The 27,700-nt window shown below is 35.5% G+C and overlaps 1 protein-coding gene across 9 annotated transcripts in view; it reads left to right on the top strand.

Moving 5' to 3' along the window:
- LOC110094033 (PH, RCC1 and FYVE domains-containing protein 1) overlaps positions 1-26,578 on the top strand; it is a 33,156-nt gene extending 6,578 nt beyond the window's left edge. The window contains exons 1-9 of one of the 9 annotated variants that reach the window (XM_020819147.2): positions 146-798; positions 3,124-3,213; positions 11,358-11,438; positions 11,615-11,779; positions 11,899-13,947; positions 19,420-19,593; positions 24,042-24,215; positions 24,540-24,829; positions 26,204-26,578. In XM_020819147.2, coding sequence (XP_020674806.1) covers positions 3,133-3,213; positions 11,358-11,438; positions 11,615-11,779; positions 11,899-13,947; positions 19,420-19,593; positions 24,042-24,215; positions 24,540-24,829; positions 26,204-26,336 — 3,147 coding nt within the window. In that variant the 5' untranslated portion in view covers positions 146-798; positions 3,124-3,132 and the 3' untranslated portion in view covers positions 26,337-26,578. Of the gene's footprint in view, positions 1-145; positions 799-2,146; positions 2,453-3,123; positions 3,214-11,357; positions 11,439-11,614; positions 11,780-11,898; positions 13,948-19,419; positions 19,594-24,041; positions 24,216-24,539; positions 24,830-26,203 lie in introns of those variants that run through there. The other 8 variants (XM_020819146.2, XM_020819144.2, XM_020819143.2 and 5 more) reach the window with 8 other exon arrangements.
- Positions 26,579-27,700: the final 1,122 nt, after the last annotated feature.

Raw genomic sequence — 27,700 nt, 5'->3', positions numbered from 1 at the left:
TAATATGCCTATTATTCTAATTTCATACGGTTGTAATATGTCACCCTAATCTTGATGTGTTTTGCTTTTATTGCTAAAAAATTGAATATTAGATCAATACATCACTACTAGAAAAAATATTGCATCTCAATGCACTTTGTACTTATGGCCATCTCTATTAGTCATGTGTAGAAAGAGGGAGGAAGTTTTAGTGGCTATACTGGTAAGAATGATGCTGCTCTATAGTCCTCGACATGGTGAGAAGTGATTCTTCTCCTATTGAACGAGCAAACCACTTTGTTTGCATGCTCAACCAAAGAGAAAGAAAGCAAGGACTTCCTAGTTTCTTTTAGCCTCCAGTCCAAGAAAGAGAAGAGAAATCGAAAGTTCCTTGACCCCCTCTCGATTTTTGAAACCTTTTTACTAGCCCGATACCTCTTTGTAATAATCACAAGAAGAAGCCTGCAACTCTCTCAGTGTTTCATGGATGCACTCCTGCTCCTCTTTGGAAATCTGAGCCAGCAATCACCCCTCATAGTGAAAAGCTCTCCGCCGTCTTCGCTTAAGCCCTCCTCAGTTGTTTCTCTTTGGAAGACCAAAAGGAAAAATAAGAAGATGCTGGTGCGTCTCCCCCTTCCTTGAAAAACCACATGACAGCCACCCCAAAACCCCAAATGCAACACTCGGTTTTTTGGCCTGGATGCGCGCAACTAGGTTCCCATCTCCTTCCTCATCATATTGGTTTCATCCCGACACATGCCACAACTCTCCTCAACTCTCAGTTTCGCCTAGTAGCTGGCAACGAAAAAACAAAATTAGGTAAACAATATCCCCCACTCCCATATACTCTAATCGGCTACGGATCGTTCCTTGCTTTACACTTGATAACTTGGAATTGTTGTTCACTACAGAGTGTCGTGGGAAAGGCTGGAAAGCTGCGGCTACAACAACAGCTTCAATTTCAATCATCAAATGCACTGGCCTAATTTTGAAAGGCTTACATGGCCAAAATAAGCTATTTGAAAACTAGAATGAGAAATGGGAATAGGCTAATTTGAGCTTGATTTGGGTTTGATTTAACTTGATTCGAGTCAATTATGCTTGATTGGGTCTGATTAAACTCATTTGAATTTGATTCAACTCAATTAGACTTGACTAAGTTGATTTGATGTAATTTGGCTCAATTCAATTCAAATTAATAAAATGAACGTCAAATCGAACAAGATAATTGATTAAATTGAAATTGCTTATTCTATTCAATTGATTCAAGTTAAGTCAAGTAAAAAATTAAGTTGAATTTGAATCAAATAGTCAAATTTAATTAAATTAGATAGTCTCAAGTTGAAGTTATGTTGAAATTAATTATGAGATTTAGTCGACTTAGATTCAAAATTTGAGTCAACAAAATGAACTAGAAAGATTGATGTCTCTTAATTTTGGAAGTATTATGTTTGTGAGTAACTTGAATTACCTATAATCGAGCATAAGTGTTTATGTGATGGAAGCTAAGCGTTTAATCTTCTGGGAACTTATTCACGTGCACTCTTTTCATTTTCCTGGTCGAAATGGATGATTGTAGCTTTTATTCAATTTTTAAAGTCTTCACAACAAATAACAACAACAACATCAAGCATTTATCCTACTTTGTGGGGTCGATTACATCAATTCTTTTTCTCCATTGTCTCATGTTAAGAGTCAAATTCTCATTTAAATGTAATAAAAAAAATTCATTCCTAATATTTTCTAACCAAATCTTTTTAGGTCTATCTCTACCTTTATTAACATAAGCAAAATCTAATACATTTACTTTTCTAATTGGGTCATTAGAAGGCTGCCGTTTTATGTGACCAAATCATCTAAGATGACTCTCTCTAATCTTATCTTTCACTGGAGCCACTCTAACCTTTTCATGTATATGCTCATTTCTTATCTTGTCTCTAAGAGCAAAGCCACTCATCTACCTGAGCATCCTCATCTCTCCAACACTTAATATTAGACTTATCTTTGAATGGCCAACATTTTGCCCCATAAAACATTGCAAGTCTCACCACCATCCTATAGAATTTTCCCTTAAGTTTGAGGGGGACTTTTCCATTACACAAGAAGCCTGATGCATTCCTTCACTTCAACCATCCATCTTGAATTCTACTAATAATATCACCATCTATTTCACCATCACTCTGAACAATAGACGTAAGATATCTAAACTATGTACTCTTATTAATGTATTCAATTTAAATTCTTTAAGAAAATTAAATATTTCTTGCTCATTAGCTGTAAAGCTATTGTTCATATCATCTTTATTATCACAATTTTGCTGCGGGCAAGGTGAGCCTTATGGAAAATAAAAGTTGCACATTCTTTTGTGGTGCATGTACTTCTTATCTTATTCTAATATTGTTAAATGACATAATTGACTAATCTAGCTGCTCTTCATCTAGGTGGCCGTAGTCTGCATTTGATTCATTTGATGGTGGGTTTGATGGAACAAACAACTTCATTTGCTCTAATAATAAATATCATCATGAACTAGTCATAGTGTTTGATTAAATCCTTCCAATTTTCATGGCAATTCCTTTTTTTATGTCTAGTCATCACCTGAAACATTAGGCCAGCTGCTTTGGTTGCACTTCATGAATTTTTTTTTCCAATTTATTTTTATTAAGAGTTTTATCTGGTGTTATTTCAATTTAAATCTTAAACACTTCTAGATAATTTATATCCTAGGCTTCGCATACCTTCAGGACTCTTCAAAATAATTTTCTTTTTTTTGGTGCAATCCGTGTTTTAGTGTTGATGACTATAACAACAATCAGTTTTCCTTCTTACCAAGTTCAATCCATGTTAGTACTATACCCTGTTGATAAGCATTTTACCTTTTTTTTTTCTTATTTTACTATACATTCGTTATAGCATGACCTCTTAGCTTCATCCGATCCCCGTCAATACCCTACTAGAAAGAATCTGTCATAAAAACGCATAGAACCTGGCTATGTATAAGTGTATAACTGTCAATGCAACCTTCCACAACATGTTGCAAGATGATTGTTACTTTCCCTACTTTCCTATGTTTATATCTTTTTTTTTTAAGGGCTTCTCCTTATCTAGTGGTTGTTAATGTTTTTTCTTCTACATTCTTTACAGGATGAGTCTATGTTAATCTGGTTTGCAGGAAGACAAGAGAAAACACTTGTGTTAGGCATTGTTTCTAAAATTATTCCCGGGCAACGTACTGTAAGTATCTCCGTTGTGAAAGTGCTTTCATTGCTAAATGCGTTTGCTGCATTGAATTACTTCACTTCAAATGTAATGCACTAATGTTGACCTCTGAAAATTTCCAGAGGTGCATCGACCTTTGTTCAGCCTATGAACTTGCCTGATTGAACTGCTGTTGTGCTCTAATTAAATTAGTGCAGTCATGTATACCTGATATTGTCCCAAACTAGCGCACAATTTTCCTTGACTTTCACAGTCCAATACTCAGCATAGCCTTGGTTGGGCTACCACATTGACCTAATAAAGCCTAGTTCGACATGATGGTCAAATCCAATAACATCTCACCAATTTTGTTAAAATCGGCAAACCATTCTCATCTTGCTTATGCATTTCAAGTTGATGACCCCTAGCATGTGTCCAACATCAGCATTGTCAAATGTGGTCGCTCTAACAAATCGTTAGTTGCATCAAAGGCCCCAATTGTGGCATTAATATGATGCAAATCATCTATAAAATGAGCCCAATTGACTCTTAATTTTTGTTGGTCCCTGGTCAACTCTAATAAACCCCTATTAACTCATTTAACTAGTCAACCCTTTTACGATTCTGATCAACCTTTCTCACACTTAGCTCAATCCATATGTGAACCTCGCTTTGATCCCCTCGCTCACACCTTGGTTTCATTTAGTCCCTTCCATGGTTTCAATCTCGTAACTGTCAGATATCCTAGTAGAGCTTGGAAAAACCACGTTCTTATAACCACCATTAGTGCGGCATTATAGGGTGTCCTCTTTATGTCTCATGCACTTTACATTCCATGCATCTTAGATCATGCAATGTTTTTTCTCTTTCACTTGAGTAGTACTTACGATGTGGGCGATTCATTTCTTTTGTTGTGCCTCTCTTCTAGCCACAAGTCGTTGGATGTCCACAAATTTGATAGAGTCACTGTTTGCACATTCCTTAGTGTTGTTTATGTTGTGGATGATGCGGCCCTAATTCTCCATGACCTTAACATCGACCAAAAACTTGTTGGATGTCCAATGACCCAATATAGTGGAGGTGGTGTCTCTCCTACCTGTTATTTACGGGGTGATTGATGTGGCCTCCGAAATATTTGATGCTTCTCATAGTGCGAAGTGCCATTCACAACATGAAAGATTTGGGGTGGCACATTTCTCATTGCCTCTTAACATGGAGCTATATTGAAGCATTACTAAAATTTTGGGTGAAATTGGAGAGTTAATGTGATTGTAACTCTACAAAATTAGGTCAGAATTGAGACAAAATATTGTTGATATTAAAGCATAGTATTAATGCATTAATTAATGAACTTGCCAAAGTTACTTAAAGAAATGCACACCAGTTTCAAGAATAAACCTTTGAACCATCAGGACTAGTACAAATTGATGGACTGGCCGATTTGATTGATAGAAAATTAAGAAATTTTTTAATCAAAGAGAGCTTTTTAGGAAGGTTCTTAATCAAAGGGGAATTATTTAGGAATGTTTTAATTACAATTGAGAAGGAATTATTTGGAGCAAGAGATCTAATTTGATTTCAAAATTTGTGAGGGAATTATTTATGAAAGAGGAGGAATTAAGATGGATTATTTAGGAAAGTTTTAATTATAATTGCGAGGGAATTAATTAGGGAAATAAATCTAATTTCAATTCAATTTTGGGAGTGAATAATTTAGGAAAAGTGGGCTAATTTGAGAGGGAATTATGGGAGCCTATTTAAGGCTAACAATAGCATGATTTCAGGATTATGTTTGGAGTTTGCTGAAATTAAAATTTCTTAGGTTGTGAGGGCTCTAGCTGCTGGCTAGGGATTTGAGAGAGCCGGATAATCCTGTTCAATTGAAGATCCAATTGTATCTTATTTTTCTCTTTCATATATCTTGCAATAAAAAGAGTTTGGTGCGTTCTTCCTAATTTTTTTGTGTCGTTCTTTGATTTTGCTGAAATTGCATCCACTTCCTATAAAATTGGTATCAGAGCACGATCCGGGTATGTTTGGCAGGAAGGAAAGTAGAAATGTTGGAAGGGGAGATCAGACAATTGAAATATGATTTTGTAAATATTTCATATTTCGAAAAGTAATTTTTAGCCATCCATGAGAATATCGATGGGAAGTATGCCATCATGGAGGAGATGATTTGGAAGCTGCTCGAGTTCCAAACCAAAATGGTGCCGTCGAAGGGGAGGGAAGCCACCACAGGCCAAGGAAGTCGGGAATCTGATAAGGAGGGGAAAATCAGGAGGTGAAAATATTGGGGGAAGAAGAGGAGATGCCACATTTGGAGCCACTTCCAAGGAGATTAGGATTTTTGGTGGAGGTGCAAAGTTTGGAAGGAGAAAAAGATGGGGAGAAGATAGAAGCACCAAACATGGTTCAACCATCCCTACATCAATATCAAGGGGTGTTCCAGCTAGTTCAGGGGTTGCCTCCTCCGCGGGAATGCGAGAATGCTATCATCTTGAAGAAAGGAGTCTCACTTATCAGTATTTGTCTGTATTGTCATCCCCATATCCAAAACGAAGAGATTGAGAGATTAGTCAAGGAGATGTTCGAGGTAGGGAATCATTCTACTCAGTGTCAGTTCATTTTTCAGTCCAATGCTATTAGTCAAGTGTTTCAGTAGCAGTTTATTTCATTCCACCTTGAGGACAAGGTTGGACTTTGGGAGGGAAGTATTTATGGACTGTCTGATTTGATTGATAAAGAATTAGGAAATTTCCTAATAAATAGAGAGCTGTTTAGGAAGATTCTTAATCAAAGGGGAATTGTTTAGAAATATTTTAATTACAATTGAGAAGGAATTATTTAAGGCAAGATATCTAATTTGAATTCAAAATTTAAGAGGGAATTTTTTAGGGAAGAGGATGAATTAAGGGTTTTTATTTAGGAAAGTTTTAATTATAATTGCAAAAAAATTACTTAGGGAAATAAATCTAATTTGAATTCAAATTTGAGAGGAAATTATTTAGGAAAAGGCGGCTGATTTGGGAGGGAATTATAGGAGTCTATTTAAGGCTAACAATAGGATGATTTTTGGATTATGTTTTAGAGTTTGCTGAAATTAGAATTTCTTAGATTGTGAGGGCTCTAGCCACCGGCTAGGGATTTGGGAGAGCCGGATCTTCAATTGGATCTTCCTCTCCAATTGAAGATCCAATTGTATCTTGTTGTTTTCTTTCATATCTTTCAATAAAAAGAGTTGGTGTGTTCTTCCTAAATTTCTTGTGTCGTTCTTTGATTTTTCTGAATTTGCATCTACTTCCTATCACAAAGCTCCCCGATGAACTTTGGACTTAACTATAATTCAAATTAACTTGAATAGATTGAACTGTAATAATAATTTTAGCCTTATATTACTAAACTTGTGGAAACGTAGCCAGCCACAGCCTTGACTATCAGCCTTCTGTCAATCTACTGGATTGATCGTGCTAGCTACACCTCTGAGAAATTGGCCTCTTGATAATCCATTCAGTCAAGCCCATACCTTTCTGCTCCAACTGAGGTCAACTCTCCTTCCTTTTATTCCTTGCCACCTCACAAATCCATGGACTTATTGTTGTCACCTTATCAATCTATGGGTCGTCCTAATTGTAATTAATTTTATTTCCTAAAATTTTTATATTTCTTACTAGAGATACTCTTAGAATTATATAAATTCAGCACATATGATGAATGAAACTTATAACCAATTATTTTCTATTTGGTTACCCTAAAGGTATTGCACATTTTGATGGGGCAACTTCATAATTTGAAGTAAAAAACAAAATTTGGTCATAGAAGTTGAAGGCTTCGTTTGGGATAGCTTTCTTATTATTTCTTAAAGCAACTTTCTAATACAACAACATCACCATCAAGCCTTTGTCCCACTACCCTTTGTCCCACTACGTGGGGTCAACTATATGAATCTCTTTTCTCCATTGTGTCAAGTTAAAAGTCAAATTCTCGGTTAAAGCATCTTTCTAATGCAAAAATTTAAATTTTTGTGCTAAAAAAATTCTTTAAGAATCAGTGAGAAAGCTGTCCCAAACAAAGACGAAGTTTGATATATGATAATGAAAATTTTTCTAATCTAGCCTAAACTAAAATAATTGATGTTTAATCTAGCCAAAACTAAAACTATAGGCTACTTCTAAAGAGAAGCAGTAAGTCCTACAAATTACAGGCTACTTTCAATGGGAAACATTAAGACTCGTTCTAAAACAAAATTACTGACAACTTTTAAACATATAAGTCATAAGACCTATCCAAATCAACCATTGGGCCACTTCTAAATGAAGCAGTAAGACCCACACGTTAAGGAAACTTCTAAGTGAAGTACAACAACCCTAAAATTGAAACAAAAACTACAGACAACTTCTAAGGAAAATCGTAAGTCCTATCCAAACAAAACCTACTGGCCGCTTAGCTTATAGAATTAGGCTGTAAGACCTACCATTAGGCCACTTTTAAATGCATAAGGCGTAAGACCTATCCAAATAACCAAGCAATTTCTAATGAAAGTCGTATGATGTATTCTTTGGGGAACTTTTAAATGAAATAGCAAACCCTCAACCAAAACCAACGTGCCGCTTTGCTTATAGGGTTAGGTCATAAGACCCAACTCAAATTCAAATTTATGAGCAATTCTAATGGAAGTTGTAAGACCCAACTCGAATTCAAATTTCTATGCTACTTTCAATGAAATTCGTAAGACCAAGTTCTAAAATAATCATACTATTTATAATAGAAGTCGTAAGACTCACTTCTAAAATAATCACGCTACTTCCAACATAAGCCATAACCTCGAACCAATTCAAACAAATGGATAACTTCTAAATGAAGTAATAAATTCCAAATTAAATCAACTACTGGGTATTATAATAGATGTAAACCCTAAACCTCCATAAAATTATAACTCACCTATAACCACTTTAGTTTATTCGGGATCCCTGAGAATAGGCAAACCATGGCTACTAATCAGATTTCTCAGATATTATAATCAACGATCGTTAATATCGGTAAATTGAACGGTATACTCGAGACGACAGAACCATAGGATCTTGATTGGGTTTACCTCCATTTTTTCGACAACTGTGACTGAAATGTCTAAAATTATTCATCCTTAATCGAGAGTTCTCTCTTATGTAGTAATAGGGGTAATTAACTATGAGGGCTTATGCTCATAGGAAGTAAGGATTTGGATCTAGCTATACTCTGATACTACCCTCAGAAAAAATCTGGTTAACTACAATCTGCCTTAAGGATAATGAAATCCTATGTCTGTAAAGCGGAATTCATGTTGTCGTGCCATTTTGCTTGAGCCAACAAAGATAAATTATTCTGCTTTGAAAAACATTCAAATTTATTTTCTAGCTCAATAGTAATCCACATTGGGTCCCTAAAAATCCTATCATTGCGCATTAAACTCGATTGAAAAATCTGAAATGAGGCACGTGATATTTTTTTCAAAGCATAAGAAACTTTAATTACAAAAAAAAAACCAGCAAAAAAATGAAAAATTTTTGAAAAAGAAAGTGAGAAATATTTCAATAAAAAAGAAAAAATACTAATACAAGGATAAAAAAAATCAATGAAAATATAAAAATTTCCATGAATCATGAGAAATTCTAAATTAATTTCAAAGGCCAATTTACAGCCTCAAGTTATTTTAAGATTGTATTGAAGTGCAGTCCCTATTTTTACCCATTACAAATCATGAAAATATTCAAAATTCTAGAATGTAGAAAAATTGGGTGTAAATAATAAATATTAATTTGATTTTATTATTATTATTTTTGTATATTTTCATTGTTCTTGCAAATCAATGTCGTGTCGTCACCTCATGTGTGCACGAATCTTTTTTGTTTTTCACTAAGCAAAGAAACCAACTAATATGGTATCAATCTTATTGTTATGTTATCTCGAATGCGTTGGTGTATCTATTTCGTGAACAGACGTCATTTGGTCGATTTGTACTTTTTAGTTTATATGTTTGAGATAGCTTTTGCGCGAAGCGCATCTTTTGCTCGTCGTTTTGCCGTGTTTAATCATTTTGACATTGGAGCAGCTATTGAGGTCAACAAGTTCCTTCACCATTTAACATTTCAGTTGTCTTTTAAGAACTTCTCTTAAGCAATGACATGGCATGTCTGTTAGCTGCTGAAGAATATAAGCCTCATAATTAATAACTTATTCCTTGCTTTGGGCCTTTGATAAAAGGAGCACGTATTTTTAAAATAGCCGCAACAACAACAACAACAACAAGCCTTTATCCCACTAAGTGGGGTCGGCTACATGAATCCTTTTTCTCCATTGTGTCCTATTAAAAGTCAAATTCTCGTTTAAATCTAATAAAGAAATGTCATTCATAATATTTTCTAACTAAGTCTTTTTAGGTCTGCCTCTACCTTTCTTAACATAAGTCAAATATAATACATCTACTTTCTTAACCGGGTCATCGGAAGGCCGTCGTTTTATGTGACCAAACCATCTAAGGCGACTCTCTCTAATCTTATCTTCTACTGGAGATACTCCAACCTTTTCAGATATATGCTCATTTCGTATGCTATCTCTAATGGTAAAGCCACTCATCCACCTGAGCATCTTCATCTATGCCATACTTAACTTAGTATTATGCTTCTCTTTTAATGGCCAACATTCGACACCATAAATCATTACAGGCCTCATCACCATCTTATAGAATTTTCCCTTAAGTTTGAGGGGTACTTTTCTATCACACAACAAGCCCGATGCATTCCTCCACTTTAACCATCCAACTTGAATTCTGCTGATAATATCCCCATCTATATCACCATCACTCTGAACAATAGATCTCAGATATCTAAAACGTGTACTCTTATTAATAACTTGATCGCCCAAAGTCACAATCCCCTCACTAGGTCTATTACTACTAAAATTACACTCTATATATTCCGTTTTAGATCTACTCAAGCGAAAACCTTTAGACTCTAAGATTGACCTCCATAATTCAAGTTTACCTTCAACTCCCTCTCTAGTCTTATCAATAAGAAGAATATCATCAACAAAAGCATACACCAAGGTACATCCTCTTGCAAATGTTTAGTGAGAACATCCATGACTAAAGCAAAAAGATATGGGCTTAATGCTGATCCTTGATGTAATCCAACCGAAATAGGAAAATACTTGATCAAACCACCTAGTGTTTGAACACAAGTAATAGCTCATGCATACATATCTTTAATGATTTGAATATAAGCATTATTAACTCCTTTCTTTTCAAGAACTCTCCATAGCACTTCTCTTGGAACTTTATCATATGCTTTTTCTAAATCAATAAATATCATATGTAGATCCTCCTTATTTTCTCTATATTTCTCCATCAAACCTCTTAATAAATGTATGGCTTCCATATTCGACCTACCTGGCATGAATCCAAATTGATTTTGAGAAACATTAGTTCACGCTGCAACCTACGCTCCATAACTCGCTCCCATGGTTTTAAAGTATGCCACATTAACTTAATCCCTCTATAATTCGCACAATCTTGTGCATCACATTTTATTTTTAAAATAGCCACAAAATAAAAAAAAATCCACATGGTTCATGCACGTTATAGTTTCTTGGGACTTCATCATAGGATGTGGTTTGAAGCATAATTTATATGATGCAGCGACCACATTTAAACTTAATTTTACTAATATCCCTAAACTAGTAGGAAATTTATTTCACCTTCAAATGGGGCAACCCCCACTGCATTGCACCTCATCCACTTCAACCAGATCACTCCCTTTGTTGATATAAACCATTTTGACGGCAGTTCTCTAAAAATCAAAGATGAACTCACGGATGGATAACAGAAACATCTTTCATTAGCAAGTCAGTCTAGCGATACCTTGCCATCTCATTGTACAAGAATTATTGTTTAACATACATTGGAATCATTAATTTTGTTGATAAATTAAATTTTAGTTATATGAATCTATACATTATGATAAATGTAAAATTTTGTGCCGACTAATGCTCCCATATTTTTCATTTCATATTACTCGTTTCATCTGGAAAGAAGTTTCTTGCGAATTGACTTAAGCTCGTTTCTTTATTTCAAGCATTTTGTAGTACTGTAGGGAGAAATCACACAAGATTCAATACATGACCTATGTTTATAAACTGTTTTGCAGGCAATATTTCAACGTTATCCTCAGCCTGACAAGGAGTATCAATCATTTTCCCTTATATACAAGGACAGATCTTTAGACTTGGTTAGTATATTTGTTCTAGCCATGATTTTGCTGTTGAAATCATCATCTGCTTTTGTTGGGTGTCGTTAGCCCTGGTTTTTCTTTCCTTATTTATATCCTTGATATTGTTAGCATTTGTTTCAAGTTTATGTTTTGATAATGTCAATTACTTCTCCTTGTCCTATATCCTATGACAGATATGCAAGGACAAGGATGAAGCAGAAGTATGGTATGTTGGTTTGAAGGCATTGATTTCTTGTAGAAACCACCTGAAGAGATTGGAATCAAAAGCGGACAGATTATCTGATTCAAGTAGTTCAAAGTCAACTAGTTACAAACAGTCTCCATCGAACCTACCCTTTGTTAGTAGTACAATCTATCTTTACAGAACATTTCATAGTCCGATGACTGGAAGATTTTGTCCAGATAGAATCTTTGATAATTATGTATGTTGTTTTTTTTTTTCCTTTTCCTTTTTCAGAACCCTGAAAATAGACAACCAGTTGGTCTTTCTGCTTTGAATCCTCCAGCGAATGGTTTTGGGAGCGTGTTTTCTGATGTCATCCTATATACTGCACATACGGGTTCTTTTCAGTATGATTCAGTCAGTAACTCACTGAGTTCAGCCGCATCTGCAGACAACTCAAATGGCCGTGGTTCAACATCTGAAAATTTTAGGGTAAGTTTGTCTAGTGCTGTAAGCTCCTCAAGCCATGGATCAGGCCACAGGGATTTCGATACATTAGGAGATGCTTTTATTTGGGGGGAAAGTATTGGCGATGGGTTGCTTGGTGCTAAAAGTGATGCTTCTTTGCCAAAAGCATTGGAATCAACAGTTATTCTTGATGTTAACAGTATTGCTTGTGGTAGTAAGCATGCAGCCTTGGTTACAAAACAAGGAGAGGTCTTTACTTGGGGTGAAGAATCTGGTGGCAGGCTGGGGCATGCAATAGATGCTGATGTTTCACAACCAAAGCTTGTAAATGCTTTGAGCGGTATGAATGTTGAGTTTGTAGCATGCGGTGAGTATCATACTTGTGCACTAACATTTTCTGGAGATCTATATACATGGGGTGATGGTGTTTATAACTCCGGTCTACTAGGGCATGGGAGCGAGGCTAGTCATTGGGTTCCCAAGCTAGTGACTGGTCAGATGGGAGCTCTGCATGTGTCATCAGTGTCTTGTGGACCGTGGCACACAGCTGTTGTTACATCTTTGGGTCAGCTTTTCACATTCGGTGATGGAACATTTGGTGCTTTAGGTCATGGAAACCGTACAAGCATAAATGTACCAAGAGAAGTTGAAGCTTTAATAGGGCTGCGAACAATCAGCACGGCTTGTGGCGTTTGGCACACTGCTGCAGTTGTGGAGATGGAATCACAACCTACAGATTCTGACAGTTATATCTCCAGAAAATTATTCACATGGGGAGATGGAGATGAAGGTCGACTTGGACATGGAGACAAAGAACACAGGCTTGTTCCAGCATGTGTTGTTTCTTTGACTGAGCGAAATATTTGTCAGGTGGCCTGTGGGGATGATATAACAGTTGCGCTTACTGCTTCTGGAAGAGTTTATACTTTGGGAAGTACTATTTATGGGCAGATAGGGAACCCACAAGCTAATGGAAATATTCCCACAGTTGTGGAAGGAAAACTTTCTGATAGCATTGTTGAGCAGATATCCTGTGGTTCTCACCATGTTGCTGTGCTGACCTCAAAAAATGAAGTCTACACCTGGGGCAAGGGGACAAATGGCCAGCTCGGCCATGGAGATAATGAAAACCGTGATATACCTACGCTTGTTAAGGCCTTGAAAGATAAGCAAGTTAAGAGTGTTGCTTGTGGTTCAAATTTCACTGCTGTTATCTGTCTCCATAAATGGATTTCAGGTATTGATCGATCTGTATGTTCTGGTTGTCATCTTCCATTTGGTTTCAGAAGACAACGCCACAATTGCTATAACTGTGCTCAAGTCTTTTGCAAATCTTGCACCAGCAGAAAGTCTATTAGAGCAGCCTTAGCACCGAACATTCATAAACAATATCGTGTGTGTGATGCTTGCTATAACCAGCTAAGGAAGTCCGAGTCTGGAATTCATTCTCTTGTTTTAAAGCAACAAAATGCAAGTCAACGTCACATATCTACTCAGATGGCTGAGGAGATGGTAGTTTCGAGGCACTCTTCTGCTAGTTCCTTTAAAGGAGAAAGTAGGCACCCAAGGCAGAGTGAGAAATCAGAAAGCAATCATAACCCAATGTCCCTTGTCCAGAATGAATGCTTCCAAAGAGGAAACATACAGAAGCCAAAATCTAAAAATATTATAATCAGGTCTCCGATTACTAAATGCTCTGCTTCTGTTCCTGGTTCACAGTTAGTTTGCCGATCAATGTTTCCACTTGGAGTTTCCTTAGTTTCATTGCTCCCAGGAACCATTTCAACTGGTTTAGTATCAGCTGAAGTGCCTATTGATGAATTGAAAAAGACAAATGAAAGCTTAAGAGAGGAAGTTGCTCAGTTGAAGTTGCAGGTAATAATAGTCAGAAAGGATATACGTATTTTGCTATCAGCAATAATCAATCAACTTATTTAGTTGCAAAAAACTTAATCATTAAATTTGTTGTGGAAGCTAATCTTACAGATCTATAATAGTTTCATTTGAAAAAAAATCAAAGCTAGTTTCATTTAAGCATTTTTCTTGACTGACTAATGATCTCATGCAGCTTTTCTTATCTTGGCTTTTGATTCTTAATCACAGTTTCAGAAACTCAATGTGAACCGAATAATAAGATTGTGTGATAAAGATCTTTTGCTTGCTGACTAATGACTACATGGTAAGAAACCAAGCATATTATGCGAGTGTCAAAGACCACCTGGTTCTTTCATTACCCTTATTGAAAAGTGTTGTGGATCATTTTGCTGCAGTTTTAACTGCTGAGTCTCAGCTGGTCTTATTGAGTAACATGCTTGTCTTTTGGCTTTGTTCTCATCAATATTAGCTTGAACAACTCTCTATCATCAGACACAAACACTAACACAGTTCCTTTCTCCCTACCTTCCTCCTCTCCCTCTTTCTCTAACTTTTTATCTCTTTCCCAACATATACATGCTCATTCTTTCCCTCTCTTTCCTCTCTTCCCTTCTACACTTACTCTCAGCCTTCTCTCCCTCTTTTGTCCTTCTCCTCGCTCTCTACACATGATTATTTTTTTTTTTACATTGTGATCTTATGAGGAGATGTTATTCCATTCCATTTATGTGATTTGCCTTGGTTTTTATGTGTTTTTTTGCCTTTCTCTTTACACATGCACACTCTTAAGATCTTTTTTTTTCCTTTATTATCCAATGCAATGGTATTATTTCCACTCACAGCTCTCCCATCCACAAACCAACACACCCAATTCTTGTCTTGATTTCATAAGAAAAAAAGTATTATAATTATTATCATTAACTTTATTGCAACTATTTTGAGCGAACTTTATAAAATTTTCTTGCCTACTCATTCTTGCCGAGTGATACATGGAAGATAAACTTTTTTTTAAGTAAAACTTTTTACTTAGCTTCTATCTATTTTACTTTTGATCTACAAGTTTTTTTTCTAATCAGTCCAAATTAATTCTATATGCATATCTTATTGGTACATCTTCCTTCCATTGTTTATGACTAAATGACAATCTATTATTTCATTACCTTTTTTAATAATGTTAATCCCACTATGCCTTTAATTAGTTCATTTCCAGATTTATCATCCTTTAGTTTTGGAATACAGTCAACCTACAATTCTCATTTCAGTTACATCAACTTAGATATTAATGACTTCTTATATCCATATAGCATAGCCAATATAATTGTTGTTTTATAATTTACTTTTATGTTGCAAGATATTATATTATCACATAATATTCCAAAGATACTTATCCATATTAATTCTAAAATTTAACTCTTGATGTTATGTTTTAGTTAATATTCATATCTTTTGTATAATAAATGCATAATATTTAAAATTATCACACCAAGTATTATTGCAAATTTCATATAGTAGATACTCTACTTAAAGTAAGCGTCATCATTACCATTAGAAAAAGATATAACCTTAATCTTTATCGTGCTTTGAAACATGTGTGATGGTAAATAGAACTTATCATTTTAGCATTGAACAAAATTTTGTATGCACAAAAATAAGTTAAAAGCAGCTCCTAGAAGGTGTAATATATTTTATGTGAAAATTGAGAAGAAGAAAAATCAAAGGATCTAACCTAGTTAAAATGATTCCACTAATATGAGTAGGATATTACAAATGTTGCTTTTCCTCATACCGGGGAAGACAAAAATACAATGTCATAGGTATGAATATGGGAAGATAAGTAGGAGCCTTGAGATGCTTGAGTTGTCATAGAGCTATGTTGGTTGGTCATCTTGATCGCTTTCCTGAGTTTCCTCATAGGAGGAAAGATTAGGCAATAAAAAAGATGGTTGTCACATGTTGGCATGTAAGGTATAGATCATTACCATGTATAAAAAAAATGACCGATTAGGAATGTTAGATGCCAAGTGATAATCGTTGGTTCGCTCAATTATTCTCTTTATAGAAGAGTGGATCCGTGACGAAGAATACAGATGTTAGTGGCTAACAGATGCTAGATATTGGAGAGTGAGAAACAAAGATTTGCCTTGAATGTTGTGCATCAATTTTAGTCAATGTACTACTCGGTTATTTTTCTTATAAGATGGGAGAACAATAACCAATAATGAAGGCTTTAAATGTTGTTATTTGACATACATCATACATTAGTGGGTGTTGAATGACATTTGACTAGGCATGCTAGACATAGGACAATAATTAGTGGTTTTCTTAGTCATTCTCTTTACAAGTGAGGAGAATGGTGACTAGGAAGACATGCGTTGAATGTCTATAATTGATCGGCATTGGAGATTGGTAGGTTTTAGGTGACATGTGTTAGCGTTGGGTAATGGTAGGCTTTGGCATTAGGCGATGGCTAGTGTTGGGCTTTGATGAGTGTTAGCGTTGGTTGCCAGTGGGCATTTGCTTTTCGTGACAATGGGGGCACTGATTTTGGTTGATGGTCAGAGTTAGATATTGATGTCTAAAGCTATGAAATTCTCTAAGTCCAGGAATTTTCTCCACCAATATCCTATCACAGATCCTCCAAATTTATAAAAAGAGGGTCTATTTATTGACACACCATCATATAGTCGGAGTTGATCCCTTTGATCATTTAATATTTTTAAATATCTTTTTGTCTTAATGATTCAATAATTAAACAATCTTAGGCTAGTTAGATTGATTTTATAGTGACGTTCATTTCAACCGTAATCACATAAAATTTAAACGTCATTTGATCACTCAAATGGTCACAAACACTTTCCAATAATACTTCTAGTGCTTGATTTAGATCATTGGACTTATATGAAGGTGTTTTTTGTATCATTGGGTTTGTCTTATCAAGAATATTATTTTAACTATAAGATTGCCAAACATTAAGTTGAAATGATCTCAAAGTCAATTATGAAAGTTTGTAATTTAAACATTAGATGCTTTGAGACATTAAATTTTGCATAGAGATTTGTGGATAATCATTTTTTTAAAGATGTATTAGTTGTCCCTTATTTTTCGATATCAAAACCTTAAAGTCCAAAAATAATTCAGGTGCCAACACCTTGAATGTCAGTATGGACCTCCCCTCAAGACTATGAACCATGCAATTCAGCATTCATTGTAATTTCATTATTCAATTAAGTGACACATTGTTTGAGACACAAATTGCTACATAATTTTATCTAAAACTCTCCAAAATTGCTCAAAGTTGCTTATAGATGATTGCTGAAATTTTGAAAGTGCAAAAATTAAGTTTGGTACTTAAATAACCCTAGGAGATTAGAAAATGTTGGAGAACGCCCAACAACTAGATAACCAATGGTGGTAATGGAGCCACTATATCCAAAGGCACGCATGTATAATTGACCCTGCTTTTTTTCATTTATTTAAACATATCTTTTAATAAAAATTATAATATAAAAATAATTATTTTTTCTCTAGAAGTGAATAAATTGGCCAAAAACTTTTAGAAAATTTCTTTTTCTTGTTTCATCCAAATTTTATAAAAATCCCTCCAAATGGCATAGAGGAGATTGAATTTTTCCTTCTTGGGTCTTGATTTTTCTCTTTAAAAAGAGACAAAAATTGAACTACAATAGGCATAAGTGTGAACGACAGTCGAGGTTTATAATCCATGCAATGAGGCTTTGATCCTCCTCTAAAATGAGACCATCCTTATTTGGACTAGTTAGATTTGATAAGAGGTGATCAAAATTCATAATTCGATAAGAGGTGATCAAAATTCATAATTCCTATAGTAAGGCTCCATTCCTCTTAAAACAAGATTGAATTTTCTTGTTTGTATGAATAAGATTCAAGGAGGGCTATTTAAGATTCATAATCCTTACTACGAGGCACCATTCTTCCTTTAAAAATGGGATTGATTACCCCTTTTTGAACTAATTAGATTTTTTTATAGTTATTTGTGGTTCATAATCCTTGTGTTAAGGCTCTAATCTTCCCTTAAAAAAGAGTAGATTATTTATAGCTTTTTGGAGGAGCATCCTACTTCTTTTGACTATAAATCAAATCACTCCACCATTGATCACATTGGTTATGTAGTATTTTCTAGATATCTTAGTGTCTTAATGATATCAAATATTGAGAGAACTTGAGTTTATTAGATTTGTTTCGGCAAGATGTTTATTTTGACTATAAGCATGCAAATTTCAACGATAATTTGGTCCCTTAAATGGTCCTATAAAATTTCAATAATATTTTCAGTGTTTGATTTAGGCTCATTTGGATTTGGATTAAGGAGTTCTTAGTATTGTTAGGTTCATCTTATCATGCTCATTTTGACCGTAAATTTGCTTAAAATGTTGTTCAGATGATCTTCAAGTCAATTCTGCGCATCTATGATTTGAATATTTGGATGTTTTATAATATGAGAGTTTGCAATGAGATTTGTACATAATTAGATTTTTTTTTTGTGATGCTGAAATGTTAATATTTAATGTAATCCTATTATGTTTGGAAATTCTTTAATTTCACAACAGTTGCTAACATTATTCATTAATCTATTATAATATTTTTAATTAGTCTTGCTTACCTTTGAAACACATTCCATCTCTTCAATTCCCATCAAATTAATTTTGTGGTGTCTGATCATATGAATTTTCAAGATTAACAAAAATAATATGATTGCTTTCTATTTCTTCTTTGCTATTGCCTTAGCACTAAAATCATCTTTGTCGTTAATTTTCATGGTATAAAAGGAATTTTCAAGATATAATTAATTGTCATTATTCATTAATCTATTATTTCTTTAGTGTTATTGCCTTAGCACTAAAATCCCCTTGCAAGCTTCGTTCTTTGCAAGGACAAATGGCTTTCATTCGGTGATTCATATCGAATCTGTCGGGTAGATGCCAGTCATTCTCCAAATTAACAAAAATCGCATGATGACTGTTGTATGGTAGATAAAGGTTGGAGTAACTCCAATGGCATATAAAATTAGAGAAAGTATCCTTGGAGGGTTTGGACACATAAAACGTCGGCCTTCTGATGACCCGATTAGGAGTGTAGATGTATTAGATTTGGCCTATGTTAAGAAAGGTAGAGGTAGAGATAAAAAGACTTATTAGAGAATATTAGAAATGGCTTTTTTAATAGATTTGAATGAGTATGTGAGTCTTAACAGGACACAATGGAGAAAAATGATTCATGTAGCCAACCCCATGTAATGGGATAAAGGCTTCTTATTGTTGTTGTTGTTGAGAAATAAATGAGCTCCTCCTGTTTTCCATTTTGTCATGATTGACTACCACTTTTGGCCCCTTGTTAGAACTTCTATTCGTCATGCAGGTATTATGAGGAAAATATCCCTGCTAAACGGGTTTTTGTTCATACTTTGCATTTGACATATTTATTGAATTTATTTAGTTTAGGTGTTGTGGAACTCCTTTGCAGCTTGAGTGTCTTACACAGAAGTTTCAAAATATGGAGTCTGAATTTGAGAGAAAATCAGTTGAACTGAAAGAAGCTATTGCAAAAGCAGCGGAGGAAAATGCAAAATGCAAGGCTGCTGAGGAAGTTATCAAGTCTCTTACCTCACAGGTAATTACTTTTCTTTTATATGAGAACACTCTAGTTGAGTCTTTATCTAGTTTGGTGGGATTTCTAATATATAAATTTGAGAATGTACTACTATTTTATTTGTCAGTAAGAAATTTACTGTCCATATTTTTCATATGTCTTTAATTTAGTTTCAATTTGCTAATTGCGGGCATGTGTGTTATAGTTCTTCAATTTTCACATTAGTTTTGCACGTATCTGTGATGGGGACATCAGATCATGGAAGGTTTATCAGAGACGTGGTCGTCGATCTACGGCCACGATTTAGTCATTGTATTTTTGATTTGTTTTATGTATTTTCTTATTTATGATGTCCTATTGTATTTGCTTTATTAGTTTCCAATTGTACCCTTTTATTAAGGGTTGTCGTATGTAAGCTCTAGGGGCATTGTCGTCCTTTATGTTTGAGTCTTTGTAAGAGGCTATTTATAGCCCCCTTGTTCTTCTTTGCAAGTTAATGAATGATTGAATAAAATATTTCTTTCCCTTGCATGAGTTATTGTGAGAGCTTGAAAAATCGGAGAGAGATCCCTAGGAGAGGGAGAATTGCGTATCACCAACCAACCTAGACGAGTCGGGTTCGAGGTTCTATTTCGTATCTCTTCCTTTTTCCTTCCACCATCATCGGCCAACATCATACCCATGGTTTCTCCCTTCCCCAAGCCCTTCCCCTTCTCTCCACCAAACTCCACATAATTCCCACCTAGCCTCCACCCCCATACCCGTAACCCCTTCAACCCGCCGGCCCTAGATCCCCTCCCCATTGCTTTCCCTTGCCTAATTTGGACAGATTTTGGAATTCAAATTCAAACAATTTAAAATTTAAAATATTTCCTAAATTACCAAATTATTTTAGGAAAGTTCCTAAATTAAATCTATTTTAATTTCAAATTCAAATTGGATTTAATTAAATACTTTCCTAATTCCTAAACCTAAATTTAGCAAGCTTTAAACACTTGATTAAAGCCCTCCTCCCCATTAATGCCGCCGGCCCCCCTCTTTGGGATTGGGATAGGAAATCTTTCCTAAACCCAATTCTTTATTTTGAAAATAATTTCAAATCCCATATTCCCTCCTTGGCCGAAATCCTCATTGATTTAATTTCTTTACAAAAGGGAGTCTCTCCTTATGGAATTAAATAAATCCTCCCCCACCCCCCTTGCCGCGACCCCCCCTCTTGCCTTTTCTCTCTTCCTTTAATTATTCTCAATTAAGAGAATACTTAGGAAGTATTGAATTAAAATTTCCTCCATCTCTTTTCCCAAAATCTGAACCAAAAGCCTTAACCTTGCTCTCACTCTTGGGCGGCCACCTCTTTTCCCTTATACCTCTTGATTTCTCTAGCGTATCTCCTCCACCTCAAAAGGAATCTTCAAGGGAGGCATCAACGATCGTCGTCAACAACTCAATCTCAAAGACATGCATGACCGATCCGGATCTTGATTACGGTCTCTCTTACGATGAACATAAATTTGTTTGCATCTTGCATTCGACCTTCTTCGACTTCAATCCCCGCATCGATCACACCGTAGAAGAATACGTGGAGCGCATCTTGGACACCCTGGTTGAGGCTATTGAAGAGCAACTTGAGATCGTCGAGTGGAGGATTGCAACCGATCCTTGACGAAGGTTTTCTAATCTTCATCTTCTCGTATTTCTTAAGTCTAATCCTTTCTTTGTGATTTGATTGTAGTCATGAAGGTCGCATTTGCCCGATTTTGCTAAGCTTAGTAAACGTAGGGATTTGAGCGCATTCATTTGTTTTCTAATCTTATTGTTAGACTAGTGATTTTCATTGAAGGCTACTACTTTGCATGATATTGTTTTTCCTAGGATATTTTGATGATTCAAATCTCTTGATATGCAACTTAGCCTAAATGAAAGTGACCGCTCTTATGTTTTGATTCATCGTTTTATTCATTAATAGTTCTATTTGTTATTTCTCTAATCAATAAGTTGTGCAAGCTCTTAATAAAACCATTGCGAGCATTGTAGTCCTACATCATCTGGTATCAGAGCATGCTTAGCTTAGGATTTTCATGCTATAAATCATCCTAAGGCTTTTTGTAATCATGCTTAGTTAATTCCACATGCATAGCATCTTTTAAAACATTTTAATCATCGTTTATGTTTGTTGTCCAGAAAATTCTGCACTCATTTAGTGAGCATTAAGGCTTGTTTTTTAGGTATTTAGGTGTTGCCCTCATTATAACAACTTCCCTAGTTGCCTAGAGACACTTATAGTTGTTGTCCAAACATTTCCTGCACCATTTAGTGACATTGTAGAGAGTCTACCCTTGCATTTAAGTGTTGTCCACTACTTAGTTTCACCCCCAAGTGTCCCCTAGTGTCTACCCTTGAAGGACTTTAGACTTGTTGGTATGCCAAATGAATAATATTAGCCAGCAACTCAAAGAGAACCAAGCCGACCTAACTGAGCTTCTTCGTAGAAACACCACTGAGCGATTTGACACACTTGAACGAGCTAGAGAGCATCCTACTCCCTACAGCTTATCTAGACCACATTCTATGTATGGGGATGACGCTTACCTGGATGAGAGGCAACATCGTGCCAATCATCGAGTTTCTTACCATGGACATGACCCATGTCATGATCCTGATATACCACTCATGAAAAATATTAAAGTTGACACTCCTACCTTTGATGGCACCCTCGATCCCAAGTTCTTCCTGGACTGGGTCAAATGTATGGATAGTTTCTTTAAGCGGTATAACATCTCCGAGGCTAGGAAGGTTAGTTTTACGGAGATGAAGCTCACGGGTAGGGCGAACCAATTTTGGGCCAACTTAGAGAACCTTAGGGAAGCTAGGAATGATTACCCCATCAATGATTGGTCATCCATGAAGCGGGAACTCAACAGAAGTACTTACCTCCCTCGTACTTCCCCTGACTATTGGATAGGTGGAATAGGCTGACTCAAGGCAACAAACCAGTTAAGGAGTACATCGCCTCCTTTGATGTCTTCCTGATTCCCTGCAAGGGGGGGACCTCTACCACCCCCGGGCAAATTTAGTTTATGTTTCGAACCGGGTTGTGTGAGGATCTTCACAATGAGCTGTTTGCCCGGAATGTCACTACACTGAAAAATGCCTACAAACTAGTGCTTGATTTAGAGGAGACCTGTTCACAGCACTCGAGTCGTTCACATGACTCTAGGTCCTCCTACATACCGTCTGGTAGTTCCACTCACACTTCTGCTCCCCGGCCTACTTATGGGAGCACGACCCGACCACACATGGGTCATCCTGCACCTCGATCTGATTTTAGGAATAAACCTCCCACCCCGGATACCCCTCGGTCCAGTCCTGGGACCAAGTGGTTTCGATGCCAGGGGTATGGGCATATCGCTTCTCAGTGCTCCAGTCCCTATAAAGTCTCGATCATCGAGGAGATTACTGAAGACGAACTCTAGCCCGAGGTTGACAGATCCACCAGGTCGAGGATGAAGGCGAGTAGTTCGAGGAGGATGACGACACTACAGTCCTCAATTGCCTTCAGAAATTGGATACCTTTCCTATCTGCGTGGTGAGATGTGCGCTATCACACCCGACACCCACGGATGACTGGCGTAGGACCGCGATTTTCCACACCTACACCAAAATCAAAGACAAGAATTGTAAGGTCATCTTGGATAGTGGTAGCTGCATAAATATTGCTTCTTCCAGCATGGTATCCAAGTTGGGTCTTTCTGTCGTTCCTCACCCTGTTGACCTGCTGTAAAAAAAAAATCAAAAATAAAAAAATAAAATCAAAATCCCTACCTGCTCCCTGCTCCCGCACGTCGTAGCCACGACGCCTCGTCACTCGCACGATCTCGACGCTCTTCCCACGTCGCCTACACGACGCTCCTGCGTCGTTAAAAAGCCAAAGGGAATGAGAGAGCGGGGCTCTCTCACGTTCGGCTCTCTCTTCCCGCAAGCTCTCTGTCCGATCCTCCCTCTGTTTCCACGACCAGAGCCGGCCGAACTCCCTCCGACGCCGTTCGACCACGCTCCTCCGACCGACTTCCCTCATTCGACGACTTTCCCTTCTCGGTCGGGTCGGATCGGAAGCCAGAACGGGTGCTCGCTTGCTCTGAAGGAAACTTTCTCCCGTTCGATCGCTTCTTCGACTCCCTCTGGCTGTTCGACTGCGCTCCTTCGACGGCATTCCCATCCCGTAGGACCGGAAGCTACAACATTTCGATCGGGAGTGAGAACAGGAGCTCGCAAGCCGTGAAGGTGACTTTCTCCCCTTTGAGCTCCTCCTGTTTTCCATTTTGTCATGATTGACTACCACTTTTGGCCCCTTGTTAGAACTTCTATTCGTCATGCAGGTATTATGAGGAAAAAATCCCTGCTAAACGGGTTTTTGTTCATACTGTGCATTTGACATATTATCATTTGACATATTTATTGAATTTATTTAGTTTAGGTGTTGTGGAACTCCTTTGCAGCTTGAGTGTCTTACACAGAAGTTTCAAAATATGGAGTCTGAATTTGAGAGAAAATCAGTTGAACTGAAAGAAGCTATTGCAAAAGCAGCGGAGGAAAATGCAAAATGCAAGGCCGCTGAGGAAGTTATCAAGTCTCTTACCTCACAAGTAATTACTTTTCTTTTATATGAGAACACTCTAGTTGAGTCTTTATCTAGTTTGATGGGATTTCTAATTTATAAATTCGAGAATGTACTACTATTTTATTTGTCAGTAAGAAATTTACTGTCCATATTTTTCTTATGTCTTTAATTTACAAAGTTTCAATTTGCTAATTGCGTGCATGTGAGTTATAGAATCAATTTGTCTAACTTGCATACTTTCTTCAATATTCACATTAGTTTAGCATCTATCTGTTTGCTGCAGATATTTATGAACTACCTCATCATACACGCTGTTCTGGTTTTGATTTATTTGTTTAACGTTTTGCAGTTGAAGGATATGGCAGAAAGGGCACCTGAAGTATGCATAAACGATCACTCTCACTCTGATGTCTCATATGCCTCCAACGAATTGAAGTTAAATTTAAGTGGAACTAGGCTCAACCATCTTTTAAGCAAGCATTCCCAAGATTCAAATGGGCATATTAGCGACTCATTGCCATCTATTGCATCTGATACTTCAGAAGGGGTAGAGTGGGTTGAACAGGCTGAGGCAGGGGTGTATATAACCGTTTCATCTTCTCCTTGTGGTGCAAAGATCCTCAAGAAGATACGTTTCAGGTACAGTGTCTTTTTTTTTTCTTTCTAAAAGCATATTTTTATAATTAGTTATTGATATAAGTACAACATAAGACAATTACAAAGAAATAATATAGGAAAAAAAATACAAAATTAAAATTAACACAATGAAAGAAGATGAAGAAGAAAAGAAAAAATTGCATAAACTGTAAATATGTCTTGTTTAAAGTCTAGTGAATTTTGAGTAGTGACTATAAATTTTTGAAAAGATAAATAACGGAGGTTTGACAATGTTATTCTTTCCTCCCTAGATATTATGTTTTAAATCTAAATTTCTTAATTTATGCTAAATAGGCTATTATCCCACAACTTATGGTTAATGGATTGTATAATATGATTTGTACAAAAGCTATATTAGATCAAACAAGTTTTCAAATTTATTCTGTATTATATGACTGAAATGGGCTAATATTTATTAGCTTTATTTTCATACGCATCTCTTATATATCTCATAGATTGCAATGCTTGATAGTTCTTTTAATAAATTTATCAAAAATATATAGTCTTTCATTATGTTTTTTTTTTTTAATTAAATAAATATTTTGCATATGCAACGCTAAATAATTTTTATTTTATATAGTTTGCACTTAAAAGCAAAGACATGCTAATCTTGTAAACCTTCATTTTTATTAATTCTTTAAAAATGTCATATTTTCTATCAATAGTTAACAGATTATTTTAATGGTTAAAATATCACGATTATCAACAATAGTCGTGTCTAACTATTTGAGGTTGCCTTTATAAATCTCCTATTCATTTCTGTTGGGTGCTGTGTAAGGTGCTAACTGCAATGTCTATGCAGTTTTTTTTCCGCATGTGCTTTTGCAAATTACATGATATATATGTTTAGAATATACTCGTTGCGAAGTTCTATTAATCAGAATGTCGCTTGCCTGTTAATGAAGAAAACAAATAAAATCAGATTCTCTAAACAGTTATTAGATTGATATTAAGATGAATGCAACATATAAGAGATCAGTTAAATTTTATATTACACTCATCTCAAAATAAATCTAATAACTTCAAAATTTATCATGACCAAAATTTTAGTTAGAATAATCACAAAATAGTTAGGTTTACTTTGAAATGAGTGCAATATATAATGAATCAATCAAATTTTATATTGCATTCATTTTAAAAGAAATTTAATACTTCTGAGATCATCTTAATAAAAAATTTGGCCAAGAGATCCTCAGCCAAATTTTCCCTTGTTAATCTAAAATGACGAATAATTTTAGTGTCAAACATTTCTCAGTTGTTTTTGTTTAAAAATCTGAAAATCTACTGCTTTAACTTACACACCAACTGAATTACTTACCTATGTTTTGGCCTTTTTTGGATATTCTTTATGTACAGCCGTAAACGGTTCAGTGAAGAGAGAGCAGAAAGTTGGTGGGCCGAAAACAGGCAGAAACTTCAAGACAAGTACATTTTCCCAGCCGCTGGAGTTGGTTCACTTTCTATGAAGAAGAATAGCACCATTGGATAGTGGATGAAATTCTCCTCCATATACCAAATGGATATATTAGGCCTGGACTCACTCTCGATTCACATCTCAATTGGAAGCTAAATATGCTTCAATACCAACATAGTTTCTTTTCCCTGTATTTTCCCATTGGAAAAAAGTAGAGCATTATTTCTTGTAAATAATTTGTTCAAGTTACCTTCATTCTCAACATTCATAAATTTCAATTAAATCAATAATATCAACATATATATATTTTTTTTTGAGTTTTCTTAGAAATTCTGTGGTTCATCAAAAAATTTGGTGAAAATATCCATCTAAATTTGATTATGATGGATCTTATAGTCTTTCAATTTATTTTGAGATGATTACAATTGAAATTTTGATGTAAAATTTTTTTTTTTTCTGAATAATGAGCTTATGTTACTTTGTATGTTGGTTGATTAAATTGGTACTGAGTATTTACTGTTCGGATTGTATATAGTATTTGTAGTTGGTTTTCTGTACCCCCATTGAATAAAAATTATAATTTTAAAATAGCTTACTATTTGTATTAAAACAATTGTCATTTCAAATTATGACCCAAACCGTTATGTGATCCATGTACAATTGTCCATATTGTTTAGCTGGTCGAGACTTCCTTGTCCTCATAGGAAGAGGAATTAGGCGGCCTCAATGAAACTTTTTGACCTTTTTTTTATCTTTGCGCTTTAATACTAGATCAAGAGGAATTATGATCATCTCAGACTATAAATATTATATATTTTCTATTTATATGAGTGGTTTACATGTGTGATGCAAAATTATCTTAATGAATCATTGAAAATAAAATTTGATAATTTGATAATTATTTTTAGAAATTTAAAAAAAATATATGCAAAAATTATAATATCATTGATACATCAATGAAAATCATTATTATCGAGCATGAATGTCGGTGCATATTTGAATTAAACCTTTCTTAAATTAAATTCAGGAACATATAAACTTCAATTTCGACAAATTTATGGTCGAACTGAATGTCTCGACGAGTCGAACATAGCGGTATTAAAACTTGTCTAATCTGAGCATAAATGAGCCCATATCAAATACTTAAAATGTAATTGAAAACTTCATGACATTAATTGGATGACCAAACGATTTTCAAATCTTGCATCCTTATAGTCAAGTCAAGTGTCTAGGCGAGACGAATCTAATGAGCCCATTATCTCTTACTTCTTACAACATTAAGGTAGTTAAAATGCTAAGCGAAAGCTCCATAATCAAGAGAATCAATATAGGTCATTTAATGAAGTGTTTGGGATTTTCTCCATGTTTATAGAGAATGATACACTCAAAACCTATAAATAAGCACCAAATCTCTACTTGAAGAGGGGGCTAGAGCTAGG

The sequence above is a fragment of the Dendrobium catenatum genome, unplaced genomic scaffold (assembly GCF_001605985.2).
Source record: "Dendrobium catenatum unplaced genomic scaffold, ASM160598v2 fragScaff_scaffold_156, whole genome shotgun sequence".
NCBI lineage: Eukaryota > Viridiplantae > Streptophyta > Magnoliopsida > Asparagales > Orchidaceae > Dendrobium > Dendrobium catenatum.
This window is presented reverse-complemented; position numbering and strand designations above follow the sequence as displayed.